This window comes from Aspergillus nidulans, chromosome VIII (assembly GCF_000011425.1).
Source record: "Aspergillus nidulans FGSC A4 chromosome VIII".
In the NCBI taxonomy this organism is placed as follows: Eukaryota; Fungi; Ascomycota; class Eurotiomycetes; order Eurotiales; family Aspergillaceae; genus Aspergillus; species Aspergillus nidulans.
The window spans coordinates 2,654,603-2,670,677 of record NC_066264.1 but is presented as its reverse complement, the minus strand read 5'-3'; the positions used below and the strand labels follow the sequence as shown (position 1 = coordinate 2,670,677).

The 16,075-nt window shown below is 50.6% G+C and overlaps 2 protein-coding genes across 2 annotated transcripts, besides 1 other annotated feature; both read right to left on the bottom strand.

The window, feature by feature from the left end:
* Positions 1-16,075: part of a sequence feature (contig 1.11 767..61200(-1)) that runs on past both edges of the window.
* Positions 3,712-6,966, bottom strand: ANIA_00709 (stress-regulated transcription factor RPN4). Its single transcript, XM_653221.2, has 2 exons — positions 6,918-6,966; positions 3,712-6,792 (listed from the first exon to the last, which is right to left on the bottom strand). Exon 2 carries the CDS (start codon positions 6,553-6,555, stop codon positions 4,444-4,446), a length of 2,112 nt encoding a protein of 703 aa, XP_658313.1. The 5' UTR covers positions 6,556-6,792; positions 6,918-6,966; the 3' UTR covers positions 3,712-4,443.
* On the bottom strand, positions 13,340-14,021 carry ANIA_00710 (uncharacterized protein; the record flags this gene model as incomplete). The annotated part of the gene is made up of 2 exons (XM_653222.1): positions 13,340-13,823; positions 13,864-14,021. 2 exons carry the CDS (start codon positions 14,019-14,021, stop codon positions 13,340-13,342), a joined length of 642 nt encoding a protein of 213 aa, XP_658314.1.

The window sequence follows — 16,075 nt, the reverse complement described above, 5'->3', positions numbered from 1 at the left end:
ATCGCCCGTGGAAAAGAGTCAAACCACACCACCCGTATCTACGGTATTGCCAACCAGCGTGTCAAAGAATGCAACCGCATTAAGGCCATGAAGGATGAGCTTGCCAAGTTTGGTGTTATCTGCCGCGAGCACGACGACGGTCTCGAGATTGACGGTATTGACCGCTCAAACCTGCGCCAGCCCGTTGGCGGTGTTTTCTGCTATGATGATCACCGAGTTGCATTCAGCTTTAGTGTACTCTCTCTCGTGACACCCCAGCCGACACTTATTCTCGAAAAGGAATGTGTTGGGAAGACATGGCCCGGCTGGTGGGATACCCTCCGTCAGCTATTCAAGGTGAAGCTTGAGGGCAAGGAATTAGAAGAAGAGCCTGTGGCTGCCAGCGGGCCCGATCGGGCTAACGCTTCAATTTACATTATTGGCATGCGTGGTGCTGGAAAGTCGACAGCTGGCAACTGGGTTTCTAAGGCTCTCAACCGGCCATTCGTTGATTTGGATACAGAGCTTGAGACTGTTGAGGGCATGACTATTCCGGACATCATCAAGACCCGCGGTTGGCAAGGCTTTAGAAATGCGGAGCTGGAAATCCTGAAACGTACCTTGAAGGAACGCTCGAGAGGATACGTTTTTGCTTGTGGTGGCGGTGTAGTTGAGATGCCTGAAGCTCGGAAATTGCTGACTGACTACCATAAGACCAAGGGCAACGTTCTGCTCCTCATGCGTGACATCAAGAAGATTATGGACTTTTTGTCAATCGACAAGACCCGTCCTGCTTACGTCGAGGATATGATGGGCGTGTGGCTTCGACGGAAGCCATGGTTCCAGGAATGCAGTAATATTCAATATTACAGCCGAGATGCTTCTCCCAGTGGGCTGGCTCGCGCGTCCGAGGACTTTAACCGGTTCCTGCAGGTAGCTACCGGGCAGATTGACAGCCTCAGTATTATCAAGGAGAAAGAGCACTCTTTCTTTGCGTCGCTGACTCTACCGGATCTGCGTGAAGCAGGCGACATCCTCGAGGAAGTGTGTGTCGGATCTGACGCTGTGGAGCTACGGGTCGATCTTCTTAAGGATCCCGCCTCGAACAACGACATTCCGTCTGTTGACTATGTCGTAGAGCAGCTCTCTTTTCTGCGAAGTCGTGTCACACTCCCTATCATCTTCACCATCCGTACCCAGAGCCAGGGCGGTCGTTTCCCCGATAACGCCCACGACGCTGCGTTGGAGCTGTACCGTCTTGCATTCAGGTCCGGGTGTGAATTTGTCGATCTCGAGATCGCTTTCCCTGAAGACATGCTGCGGGCCGTTACAGAGATGAAGGGCTTCTCTAAGATCATTGCGTCGCACCACGACCCCAAGGGCGAGCTTTCTTGGGCCAACATGTCCTGGATCAAGTTCTACAATAAAGCGCTTGAATATGGTGACATTATCAAACTTGTGGGTGTTGCACGAAACATCGACGACAACACAGCCCTGCGGAAGTTCAAGAACTGGGCTGCTGAAGCTCACGATGTCCCTCTCATCGCCATAAACATGGGTGACCAGGGGCAGCTGAGCCGCATCCTCAACGGCTTCATGACACCCGTGTCTCACCCTAGCTTGCCATTCAAGGCAGCTCCCGGCCAACTCTCCGCAACCGAGATCCGCAAGGGCCTGTCTCTCATGGGTGAAATCAAGCCCAAGAAGTTCGCCATCTTCGGCAGTCCCATATCCCAATCCCGCTCCCCAGCTCTCCACAACACCCTATTTGCCCAGGTCGGCCTCCCCCATAACTACACCCGCCTGGAGACTACGAACGCCCAAGATGTGCAGGAGTTCATCCGCTCTCCTGACTTCGGCGGCGCTTCCGTAACAATTCCGCTCAAGCTCGACATCATGCCCCTTCTCGACGAAGTTGCCGCGGAAGCCGAGATCATCGGTGCTGTTAACACAATCATTCCCGTGTCGACTGGCAAGAACACTCCATCACGCCTAGTCGGCCGCAACACCGACTGGCAGGGAATGATTCTGTCCCTCCGCAAAGCGGGTGTCTACGGACCCAAGAGAAAGGATCAAGAGCAGTCTGCCCTCGTCGTCGGCGGCGGCGGCACGGCCCGTGCAGCCATCTACGCCCTGCACAACATGGGCTACTCTCCCATCTACATCGTTGGCCGCACCCCGTCTAAGCTGGAAAACATGGTCTCTACTTTCCCCAGCAGCTACAACATCCGCATCGTTGAGAGCCCTTCAAGCTTCGAGTCCGTTCCGCACGTCGCGATTGGTACAATCCCCGCCGATCAACCAATTGACCCGACTATGCGTGAGACACTGTGCCACATGTTCGAGCGCGCGCAGGAGGCAGACGCTGAAGCTGTGAAGGCCATTGAGCATGCGCCGCGTATCCTGCTTGAGATGGCGTACAAGCCTCAGGTGACCGCACTGATGAGGCTGGCGTCTGATTCAGGCTGGAAGACTATTCCTGGTTTGGAGGTGCTAGTTGGTCAAGGGTGGTATCAGGTTTGTTTCCTTGCTTCAATCATACTCATTGCATGCGAGCTAACTGAACGTAGTTTAAATACTGGACTGGGATCTCGCCGCTATATGAGAGTGCCAGGGCATGTAGCTCCCCCCTCATTTAACTAAAGAATAACCAGTGCTAACATCACCCCTTCTAGGCTGCGGTTTTGGAGTCTGAATAGAGTAGTAGAACCGAAAAAACCCGCGCGTATTTCTGCTTTATTTTCTTCATATTCATAAAAGCGCGTCGTTTCTGTTGACAATACTCATAAGATATAGAGGCGTCCTCTTGTGTGTTTCATGACATGCGTACTCATCCTCGTCCATATTTCCTTACTTCTCGGAGCCGTACTGGGTAATCATGAGTTACTACTTTCTTAGGTCATACCAGCTGCCCGTGAAGTGCGAATTTGCGGCGGGGCGTCAATACTATGGACCACGACTAAAGCTCACTTTTCTACAAAAAAACAGATAGTCAAACCTATGGAATCGGAGGTCATATTCAAGGCTGGTCCTTGCCGCTTACTCCTCACAACACCCTTACTCCTTAGTCCCAAATATGTGCCTATTCCGTACAGAGTGCTGTCCAAACCTGCGTATATGCTCTCTGCTGTACATATTCAGCACAGCCACATCCACAGATCGAATTTATCAGAATATGGTGCCCTTTCCCCTTTCGGTTCTCTGCACAGTTCGCACAGTACATGTGGGTCCGAATACGTATCCAGCACCGGATCCCTGGGCCTGCCCGATCCTTACCTTATCTACCATATACACAGTATGTACTCTGCACCTGTACTCCATACTCCCCCACCTCACTGTGTACGCGTAGTGCACGCTGCTGCAGCCAACTCCAAGCCAACTGCCCCACCAGCCCTTCTACCAACCAGTGGAATGCGTCAAAAAGCGAGTTTCATGTCTTATAATCCACTGCAATTCGTGGTTGAAGGGTTCCCTGTGAATATGGAGTTAACATGATGGGGTATATCTGACGTTTGATCGGCGCCGAAACGGTTCGTCTCAGGCTTCCCCGGGACATTGATGAAATGCGTACTTTGGTTTACGAAGTTATGATTCATGCTTCTGTTGAATTCTCCGCAGATTGGTTGGGAGAGGTAGTGGCTGAGAGTCTAAAGTCACATAATGACGCTTTAATGGGCCATCACTGCGATCTGATCTTTTCTTGATACATCATTGCACAGATACCAGATATTCATAGAGGTAGAGAACACAGTTCAGTCACTATTAGATACAGTTGATCTTTCGTTGGTTAATGTACATATTATACAGATAAGTCTCAGCTATTTTCAGTCGCCCGCGAAGTCAAAGAAGCCAATGCTGTATAAGCACCAAATCTGAACACAAACCCCCATCGTGCTGGACATCATAACGTCGTACAGTAATTGTCAATATAATACAGTGAGAAAGTCATAGCACAGCATGCAATAGAAACAATCATCACACCTGTGTATAGAAAACAGAACAATAACAGACGGTCTTTTTATCCATGCTTCCACCCATGCACAAAACACACGCAATCTATAGCTCAATCGAGAAAAAGGAACAAGGCTGGCTTGCTGAATCAATACAAAAGTAGTAACCATAAAGGAAATCGAAGATGAGAGAAGGAGAAAGAAATGCGTCATCGAGCATCAACAAGGAGGTAAACTGAAAGTTGGGACGTAAGTTGTGTTATAGGTGACGTCATGGGTCCTAATGCACCCGCCAAAATGGAAAGTCTGATGACGATCGGGATTTGTCAGCAGTGCGTACCCCCTTCTTCCCCTTTGAGCGACGCCTATGACATCAGAGGCTGGCTCATCGCATGTCGAGTCATTCGGTGCTCTCACGAACTCGTGAGGCAGTTGATCCCATTCGCTAAGTTCGCGGGGTTAGGGAAGGCTCTAGCAGAGCAATACTGCATCCCCTGAGAAATTGGATAACTCTCTACTCCCTCGTCCTGCGCTTCTGTTTGCCGGGCCATTCCACTTCGGGATGTACCACCCGCATGTGCCGTGTCAGAGCGTCATTGCGCGAAAAGGTCTTTTCCTCGGTGCACAGATGACAGCGGACTTTCTGTTTGCGGGCATTGTGGATCGTATCTTCGTGCCGTGTAAGATCGTAAGGCCGAGAGAAGATAGAATTGCAAGGCTTTCCTGTCGAAGGATTCGGACGGGTGCATTTGTGGGGACCAGCTTGCGAGTTGCGTGATGTCCCGTCACGCGGTGCCAGGTGACCCCCCGGTGTGGTTTGACGATGCGCCTCGCGTTTGTGTTTTTGTAAATCAGATGGTGTCTCAAAACGCTGCGTACAGCCATGGTACGTGCAGGTGTAGGTGCCACCATTTGACGATGTGTTCGCAGGTCGCTGCACTGGGCCAGCCGTCTTCGACAGAGTAGGCGACGTTAGACCATTCGAGTAAGCTTCACTGTTCGTAGACTCGAATCGAGGGATTGACGCAGGAAACTCAGGAGTGTGATGCAGGAAGTTCTGTTGCTGTTGCTGTTGCTGGGATGGTCGTCGACTGGAAGGTTGCGACTGAGGCTGTGGCTGGTTGAAGGTGAACTGGGACTGGTTGAACTGAGCAGGGAATGATTCCATGGAAGGGAAATTCGGAGCCGGCTGAAAGCTTTCCTGACGAAGTCCAAGATTGTCACCTAGGTTGAAGTCGGTCTGGTAAAGCGGTAGCCCATGATCGTTACCCTCATTGAAATCGTTGAGCACTGCGTCCTTTGGGGAAATTGTCTTTGGCTCAGTCTGGGGCTGATGCTGCATTGCCATTCCAGGTTGGCTGGTAGGCGCGCTAGTCATAGCCTGCTGTTCGTACTCGGCAGCCATGGGAGAATTTTGTCTGAACGGAGAACGTTCCCGGGCTATTGAGCCCACGGGAGACTGTACGCGTGCACAGAGATGGCCCTGGTTGGCAGCCTGTAACCGGTTCGCAACGATATTGTTGTAGGAGGGGGCCAGCAAGTTCTGCTGGTTCTGGTTGGCTTGCTTAGAGAGCTGTGGTGTGTGCATCATGGTCGGATTGAAGAGCTCGTCTTGATAAGCATCGGTGATCGTTCGGTTGAGTTTGGGGATTCCCAAAGGCAATCCGTTGGAGCCACTGTAGTCTGGAAGCGCATCGAAACGTAAGTAATCATCCAGCCATCGGTCATCGGAATGTTGGTTCTCACCATTGGGAACGACTTTGGAGTCTTCGACCTCTTCAAGCTGGTTTTGAGGGGTGACTGGAGAGTTGTGGCTCACAGTGGAAACGGAAGGTGCGTGGGAATGGTCGCTTAGCTGTTGCTGTTGCTGCTGGTGCTGGTGATCTGGAATAAACGAGTAGTTGCCATCATGCACCAGCTCGTTCTTCTGAAATTGAGGTGTAAGGAACGACTGCTGCACCGGTGTGTGCACTGGTGTAGGCAGAGGTTTTGTAGGAGGAGCACTGTTGTAAGCAGCGCGTTGGTTCACCGGTGACCTCCCTGAGGCATTGGGAGTCTGCTGGTGGCCGTTGAATTGTTGCGACATGCGCGGGATGTTGTGCGAGTTGGATATTTGCAGGTTGTTCTCCCAGCCGTGGTTGTTGGGAATGAACTGCTGTTGCGCCAACATTGGTGAGTTGCCAAAGACGAACTGCTGGTTATATTGAGGAAGGTACGATTGCTGCTGCGGAGAGTTGGAGTGCTGGATATGGATCTCAGGATTGTAGGAGGAAGCGGGGGTCATCGAAGGAGCCTCGAAGCTGGATGAGCCGTCAAAGACGGCAGAGTAATCGGCAGAAGCTGCCGTCGCGGCGGGAAAGTGCGACACCGACGACGCTGGCGACGAGGTGGGAGACGAGGGCACGGACGACGGTGGGGAGACGACGTTCAGGTGCTGGTGGTACTGGAAGGGCGACTGCAGTCGGCCCAGATCTTGACTAAGGTATTGGAAAGGAAGATCCTGAGTGTAGTCGGGAAGAAATTGATCGTCTTGGATGAAAACGGAGTCGGGATAGTTGAAGGAGGAAAGTGTCGAAGTTTGATCTGATGTGATGGCACCTTTACGTACTGATGGGTGCATGTACATAATGTAGTGGAGGTTGATTTGCCACTAGGGGTCGTGGAGGTGCGTAGTAATAGGTCGGCTCACAAGGCCACCGCCAAAGAACAGGAGTTTGTTTCCAAGAATCTGAGGGATCGATTCTGTGGCTCGGGTGCTGAGAAAGGATGGTTCTGGAAAGGTCTGGCAGTGATGATGAAACCGCTGGCCGGGGCAGAGGCAGATGCTGGTTTTAAATCGAGTCGAGGGACCAGATGTTTGGGTCTAGCATAGTGATTAGGTTAGCTTCAAATGATGCTGGACTTTGTCACGGTGATGAGCAGGTCTCCGTATGGCCGATATGGCAGCAGTGGGGATCGGGTGTCATAGTTGAATAATGAGTCACTAACCTATAGTGTGGTTTGCGTGTCAAGTGATGTTTGAACTGTGATGATTTTGTGTCTGAATTGGGAGTCTGTTCAGTCTGGGGGGAACATTGGGAGACAGGCATAATATAGCCCGCGAATGGATGATATCACTGACCATTAGTGACTTTAGTGAAGCTCATGGGGTGCTGTGAGAGGAGCCCCCCGTTACGCTAGTGGTATTATTGGTAACGTACTAGCCCCGCGCTAGAGCCTATTCAATAATCCGTTTATTTTTAATCCTTTTTTAATTCTAATTGATTTTCTATTTTTTACAGCGAAGATCTTGAGTGTCAACTCCAATGCATGAAGATCCTTCTTCAGGTTACTGACTTCTTCCCAACCCTTGTCTCGCCGATTGGGCTGCCCTTTGACACCTTGGCCCAGCCACATCAAAGTTTTCCTCGATTTTTTCTCCCGTTCTCCGTCCTCTCCGTCTCTCGTACCCTCTCGTACACAGCGTATCGAGTACGAATTAAGTACGAATCCGCACGCTCTTATCGCCGGTGGCCGAGTTCTCCCTATAAGGCAGATCGGCCACATACCCGGCTGACAGGGAATTACTAAGATGGCTCCACAACCCTTAAGTGCCTGAACTCGGAACTCATAGTCTCGCACAGACGAGGCCCGGCAGCAGATTGGGCAGTTAATCGCGTCTGTCGTCAGTTCTCGTAGTATGCTGAGTAAACGAATAAGGTGGATGCAGTAGGGCTCAGCCACCGATCTCATCCCATACCTGGAGATGGAGACGGGGAAAGCGACCAACCGAGGCCCGGAGATCTCTCGACGTGAGGATGACAAATGAGAGCCAGAGTCAGACAAGGCCTTGCAGATTGCATCTGCGTGGCTTGAATTCCAACCGAAAAACTGTGAAAGCGGGTCGGATGAATTCCACAGAAGATCATTGTTGACTTCTCCACAACCGTCAATAGCGGCCTCGTCATTGGCTGGAGCGGTGCTGGGCATTCTGATCTGCTTGTTCGACTCGACAAATGCATGAACTGCGCCACATAATAATCTGATTGGTTGGATCGGATACGGCACGCTTTCTACCCACTTTGGTGTGGCTTGTGCAATCGGACTTCACCGGCGTGAGGATCGAACAGCCGGGGACTTTGCCTGTCAGATCGTGAAGCAGATCCATTTAGCGCTTCGACAGCCTTGTTGAACGACCACTGACCACGTTTTCTGCTTACCAGCTGCATGCACTGCGCACCAGGGACCGATCGGACTCCTCGGGATTGAGACGAAATCCCTTGTTGTTACATAACTTTATTTTTGCCGTTGGCTTCGGTGTTCTCCTAGATCTTGCAGCTCTAAAGATATACTTTCCACCACAACTGGTAACCTTGACGGCATCAAAGTTCCGAACCGACATGGTCTGGAAAGCTGACACTCGAGGCTCAGTCCTGACAACGTGGTCTCTCGTGATTGCGATGAGTTCGAGGCTCAGCCAGACAAGGTCAGCTGATACCAGTATCTCCAGCCGTCGAACCCCAGACTGGCGAAAAAGACAGGCTACTGCCTTGTCTTGACTTGTACCACTGCTGAGCACATGACCACAATAGCCGTAACAACATGATCACGCTTCAGACGGCCTCGCATATCCTGATTTTCAGCAATGGGCCGGTCTGACTGTTTCACTGGTAATTACTGGTAGGTTCCAGCTACTTGCGACTGCTGATCAATTTATCATGTGGTTCATGTGGTTCGAGACATGTTTGACTCGGTCGCTGCCAATGTAGATATGAATGATTAATAAGTAATTCATAAAATTTGCATACTTGCACATTTGCATCCGGTCCCTGTACGAGCCGGTGAATTTGCCGCGCTGAGCTGGAAATAAAGCTGCCTACAACTGCACGACTTCCAAGTGTTCTACCTTCGTAAGCGGGCCAGAATCCGCCGATCCGCTTCAAATCTATCCGATTGTTCAATAGGAGAGTAGGAGACTGGATGGACTGAAGTCCCTCTCAGCTCATCGCAGTATAGCAGGGTTCGCTAACGAGAAATGCACAGGCCCAAAGAGCCACCACGATCCGCCGATATCCTACTGTTTTGTACAATACAACCCCTCCTTTCTCCACGGGAACTCTCGTCCGAGTGTTCTGAGCTCCAGGAGACAGGAAGTGGATCCCGTCAACCCCAGAATCAGCCCTCAAGTTCCAGCTTCCACCCCCGACTGGGCCCGTCAAAATCTGCACATGCAAGCCTCGACCATCCTGGTACCAATCAGGTTCAAAAATCTGTGACTCACTGACTCTGATCAACTGCCGGCCCACATGCCGCGACATCGAAATGTATGGGTTCAGACTCAGGTTTGCGATCTGAAAACACCGCGAGCTGAAACGAGTGGCGAGATGGACTAGACTGGCAGTTGCATCCAAGTAGAAGACTATGGCGTGAAATCTAGTGTTGTGTGCAAATAGTACGTTTGTTGCCGATCTCGCTCGCTTGTGTTTACCCAGCAGGACACTGGGAGTATATCGCGTGAGTATCGGGTGCACCATCAAACAGTAAGCCGAAGCCGGCATTAGTCCCCCCAAACCGGTGGCGTTGCAGGGTCAGCCTGCACAGGTGAGCGTTTCCTGGGGCCTATGCCGAGCGGGCGCCGATGGCCGATCGGGATCTAAGCTGGAGTTCTGACAGGCGACGAAGTAGAGACGGAGTACACTCGGCTTAGAGCTGGAGGAATGTACTCCGTATACCAGTATCCTTGCTGGTTCGCTAAAGCACGCAAGTACCGTAATAATGGTTGGGAACTGGTCTCATGTAATCTAGCTCAATTTTAGGTTTCCTCTCGGTCAACAAACTAGCCTACTATATCCCAACAGTCTGAGTACCGTATCCTAACGGAGTGGTCTGCACCGAGTCGGCTAGCCAGCTCTGCCTGCAGATACCACTACATAGAAAGTAACGCTCTTGATCCTACACGAGACCTAGCAATGCAACAAAGCGTTTTACCACGCGATGCAACACCTCTCCTCGGAGATATACATAGTATATTCCGACGCACTGGCAAAAAAAATTTTCACCTGTTACATTGGCCGCGGTCAGCCCTGATAGGCCACTATAAATTGGCAAGTTGTCAAGCGTCAGCACTTTAATCCTTTAGAACCGTCTCAAACCATGCATCCTGCAGGGAGTGAAAAATTTTCTCCCAAACATGTGAAGAAACGCACGCTAAATGGGTAGGGGTGCTAAGCCACAAGCCACAGCGTTTTTGGGTCGGTTATGGGGAGCGACCGAAACAAAGTGATCATGAATCATGAGTGGGAAGTAGAAGCTGGGGGTGGGTCGATCGAACCAGTCCCCCCTACGGGGTCGGACTGTTGAGACCGGGTTCTGGAATACCGACAATATCAGATTATAAATTATATGATTAATATACGCTACTAAGCATCATGAAAAATTTCTTGTCAAGCAAGTCGAGAATAGAAGCGACCAGAATCTTTGATCTCTGAAGCCGAAGGATATGAAAGGGAAAATAAATTACCGTACCTAGCGATACAGAACGGCGGGAATCAGCGACCAGCAGCCGAATTCCGAGGAGTGTGTCGGCCATCGGGCACTCCGCACATGCCTAAGAAGTCAGGCTAGCCAACTGACTAGTAATCTCACTAGTGCTTTGCCTAGTGCTCTGACTATTGCTCTTACTAGTGCTCAGCCTAGTGCTCTGATTAGTGCTCTGTACAGGTTTAGATGCTTTAGCAACGCCGATGGAGACGACGACTTTTTCTAGCGTTGTTCGAGAAGCCTTCCTTTTCGCTTTTTTCGCCCGTGCGTGACCAGGGCAGCGCTCTTGGCTGCAGGACGGTGCCTCGCAGCTGGGTTCACGGAATCGAGACGGACATTCTGACCTGTTCTTTGTTCCGGCAGACTGGCTTCCTTTGTCAGCGACGGAGTAGGGCTCGAAACTCCGTGTGCATGCTGCGATTCTGCTTATCCAGCTCGGAACTCGATCCTCGTTATCTCCGTCGTATTCTCGTCTTGGGATCTTGGTGAGTTGTACAGTGGCTGAGTTTGTGCAACAATTGCACAACGTTGGTTCCGTTATCGATAAGAATACCTAAGGATATCTATGGATAACTCTGTAAATTAACGGTACTGTGATACTGGTGAATATACCCGACTGGAGACTCGGCCCGGCAGATCAAGCCCAGACCAGTTGGCGCGATTTCGCACGACTCAAGCTGGCATGCCTCAGCCGTCGTCTTCCGATCAGCCAACGCAGTCAACGCAGTAACGCAGACCACGCAGCCAGATAAAGCAATGATGAGAACAAGCTGAGTTCGTATTCGTGGAATTTCCCCGAACCAGATCCGTCTTTGAGAAACGATGTCTCAGACTGCTATCTTCGGTATACGCCCGACCGGCTGAATTTTTTTTATCTTGACAGCGAGAGTCGCGCTGGTTGACGATAGTCGACGCGCAATCTACCCGCAAGAAGTACGGGTGTCGAGCGTCGCTGTCGACTCGCGATGTCGCAGTGTCTCAGAGCGCCCGTTGAGCCGCGCCTAAAATAGAATGGAACTGGATCTAGCTCTAAACGGAGGAACGGGACCCGTGTCTGAGTGGAACATCGACCTCCTCTATCTGTAGTAACCGTAAGCACGGGCACGAAACCTATCAACTGACCAGTTCACGACTCCTAGCGAGTTGTTGAGAGAATCTACAGCGTCGGTGCGCAGAAGAATTTTTATCGACCCATCCAGACCGATGAACCTGCAGAATCCTCGACCTGCTATAGGGAAACTAAGCGCAGCCGACCGTTCTCGTTCGGTCCCGACCGGCCGGTCATTCGGTCGCTTAGCACAGCCCCTGCCCTGCACAAGTGCACAGTTCGTTGATCCTCAACGATCCAAGAGTCCAGACACGGTCAGTTTTTCGACCTGCGCAGTCTAGAACGCTCGACACATTGAAGTTTTGGTCTTTGCTCGATGTTCGTCTGACCCAGTCGAGATTATCTAGACTTTCGGCTGAGTTGTTAATCGCGTAATATTACATTGGATATACAGTACGGGCATGTTCAGAGCTGACCTGGACCGCGACCGACTGGGCTATCACCTTCTATGTGAAGTCGTAACTCCTCGGGGGATTCGACTTTTCCATGTCCATCTATTCTTAGGAGGAGAATAGAGTATCATCAGTACAATAAACCTGATGAAACAAAACCGTGAGGTAAACCTTAAGCAATTGATCCCTTTAATACCTTGTCACAGACGACTACTCGTGGAACTGTGTCTTGATCTTTCCGTATACTAGCTAGCAGACCGTGGTACAACAGTAATCTGATCGAAAGATTACATGTGATCGTATTGCTTACTTAACCTGGGGATAATTCTGGTTCTAGAGGGATCATCAAAGTTATCTCTACCAAGGTCCGTTGCATTGTATACTTGAGCTTCGCAGCAAATGGTACTTTCTACAGTCTCAGTCTGGTGTGAATGGGAGAGATCGACGTCAAGCGTCAACGTTAGCTATACACCGTAGCGCCGACATTGCTCTCTTTTGGGTGGTAACCCATGGATCGCCAGGACTTTCACCACGATACAACAGAGCAGTATAGTCGATGCTCGCAGCTATGCAGACGAATACTACGAGAACGCGAGAGGCGCGAGAACGCGACTCCTCGTAATCCTAGTTTCAGGAACCGAACCAGGTAGCAGGATTGCATGAAGGACGCGCTCGTGGGGAGAGCAGCATGCTCTGATGCTGACAGCAGTTTGAAGGAGCGATGTCCAGGCTACTGAGACCAGGTGACTCATGCAGGGTATGAGCAGCAGTAGCAGATTTAGACATCAAAAGGGATGCAATGCCATGACGCCGGTAGCCAGGATCTCTGCTGGGAGGCAGTGCCTGCTGTATAGAGAAGCAGGCGGAAGTATAGCAGTGCGCCTGGCCGTATGACAACGTTGATATTCGTATGGGACGAGTTCGCTGATTTGGTAGATATATCCTATATCGTATAAGCTCTAAGCGGCCTCTCTTGTAAGAGGCTCTATAATTCTAGCAGGAACCAGGATATCAGAAGGTGTCGCCGGCATGGCAGGAGCAGCCAAAAAAATAAAAATAAATAAATAAATAAATAAATAAATAAATAAATAAATAAATAAATAAATAAGTAAAAAAAAAAGAAAATTATTAAAAAGTAAAAGTAAAAGTAAAAAGAAAAAGCGCCTGGCACAGAAATTGTTAATACAGACAGTAGGCCTGCGTATGATTGCCAGTATCAAGGGCGACTGGTGTCTAGATGAGTAAATGGATAATATGTGATTTTCGACTATCACAGCTACCATCTTCTCACACTTCTTCTCTCTCTTCGCTTTCTAACCCTCTAGTACAATGATGAACTTGTATCCAGTTCAGCTTTGGATTCGGCCTGACTACGGTGCACGCTGAGTGGCTCAAAACGTGATAACAACCTTACTCTCCTCCGTCTGGTTGAACCGCCCATAATACTCCGGCGCCTCCTCAATCCCAATGACGCTGCTGACAATAAAGCTTGGGTGCGCCTGGCCCGAGGTAATCAGGGGAACAATCTCGTCGGCAACCTGCAACGGAAGCATAATGCCCCCATTCACAGAGACCTTCTTAGCATACGCAGCTCCATAGTCGATATCTGCCTGACCCGAGGAGAAGAGTCCTACAACTCCGATTCCACCATGCCGAGCGGTGACGTCTATCGATTGGCGCAACGTGATGCCTGATTGTACGGCACCAGAGGCGTCCACGGCCTCGTAGCCCACTGTCTCGACACCACGACGGACGTCATTTGGCTCAAGGGCGAGAATCTGCTCTACGGGATCCGACTCAGCGAAACTGATGGGGATCGCACCGACTGATGCAGCGAGGTCGACACGGTCCTGCACGCGGTCGACGCTGTAAACCCTTTGACGCGCCGCGCAAGAGCGCAGAGTATGCTGCTAACAGACCGACTGGGCCGGCTTCAAAGCCCGACCAGGTGACGCTGCTCCAGGTAGTGGCGAAGATGTCCGAGGCGAAGAGGTAGTCGATCAATGTCGAGGTGTTGGTGGTGTCGGTAATGGGAACGGGGATCAGAGAGTTGTCGGCAGGGGATACGGGCATATTCGGCGTCACACCCACCCGTTAGCAATCACTTCATCAATATCTATGGGTATGGATCTGTTGATGGAACGAGGGCATTGCTCACCCTGCAACCCAGGCAGCGCAGTACCCTCCACACCACCCAACCCCAGAGACGGAATATAGGTATCCGGATCCAAAGTAAAATGGCCATTGTTGACGTTATCCGGGATAACAACGTAGTCTCCGACGGACAGGGACTGGGCTGAGTCTCCCTCGACAACATGTCCGATCCCTTCATGTCCATACAGAAAGGGGTGTTCTGGGGATCCAGCAGATGTGTGGGTAGCTGTGCAGGTCGCTGCCGCATATGGCGGGGGCATTCAAGCGCACAACCACATCGGTGCTGTTCAGGATCGTGGGCACCGGTCTGTCCATGACCGAGACATTGAATGCTTGCACGAACTGGGCGACGGCGCACATGGTGAGGGACATCTGGTCCAGGTGTGGGAGGAGTATGGCGATGAACGGTAGAAGTGGGGGGCTTCAAGAGACCTCGTTCTGTCTCTTATAGCCATCCGCCAAGAAGCAAAGCGTGTCGATGTCCAACATGTGCCAGGATCCTATCCGAAGGTATCTAATGAAATCTGCCAAGATAGATACTCCAGTCACGACATTGGCGCATCTACAGTGGTGAACAATCTCCCTGCCAGGATTCTATACACTAGATACCGCCGTGAGAGCCAACCGGGCCATTGTAAGCAGAATACGCATTAGCGTCTGGGCATAAGCAATACGTTTATCTTGCGGACGGTGCAAAGTATGATATTGAGAGTGGCATCATACACAAATACTTCATGTGTACGATGACTTATAAACCCAGTTTTGGAGAAGCAGCCTGATTCGTACCTACTCTCTACTCCTAGACGCGTATGAAGGTACTATACAACGCTTCTCTTATTTTTACAACCAAGGCTTGGGCTTAAATCGAGATTACATCCCAGAAAGCACGGCTAAACCATTCGTAAAGAAATGGCAGTTGAAACTAGAAACTCAGGTATCCGGTTTCTCCTTCCTTGCTTCGTTATGTCCGGTAGCCTAAACAGAGAGCACTGCATTCATTCACTTCGACCAACATAAAGGCGCGATAAAGGGTGGATGATCAAGGAGATATGACGATAGGTACCGTATAAACCTCGCTTTAGACTCTCGAGCCGAACGGCGCCACTGTTGTAATTGCCGTATGTCCACTCTGAATCTATGCTCACTAGAACAGAGTGTAGCAGATTTTAAGACGATGAACATGCCCTGAAACTACCAGAAGCGGCGATCTGGGTCACTGTGCTCGAAACTTTGAACATTATTGCGCATCTTAGCGGAGGCCATCTAGGTGCTGCGACCGGCCGCACATATTATTTGATATCTACGACCTGACCATAAACAGTTCTCCGGCAGTATTTATTAATAGAATTGGATACGTAGTTTGCAAGACTCTCGGGAGGGTAGAGAGGGGGAGAGTGCTGATTGCGTGAAGACTGACTTAGGGCTTACTGCACTTCTGCCGCCCACGGCGATCACCGCGTTACTATGGTAACTTTCAGGATAAGATCGAAAACAACAAGCAACCCATTCGAGATAGACGGTAACCATAATAGTGGGCATAAGCATAGTCAGAGTTGATGCTAGGCCGACACACGACATCAAACTGAGGTCCACATCATGTCTGCTGCACGGGCAAATACACAGCCATCTCAATCGACGTAGACGCACTATTTATCTCATGGAACGTCCTCTCGCCAATAGTGCACTTCTATTCAGACTGATTTGCAGATAGACAAATCATCCGGTGAACTCAAAGGCAATGAGGACGCATTGGTACCTGGCTTCCTGCTGGCCCGCCAGCGGCGTCCGCGCCGCATCGGTATATTTTCATTCTTTATGCTCAAAAGCCCGACTTGAGTACTTCAGAAGAGGTAAAGCGGAAGTTGAGGGTTGAAAGTACCCTGCAGAGAATGAGGTTTGATCTTGATAGGCTGGTTAAGGAGTTAGGATTGGGGGAGGTTGTGGATGTGAACTATTTTGTCTCGAATTAGCCT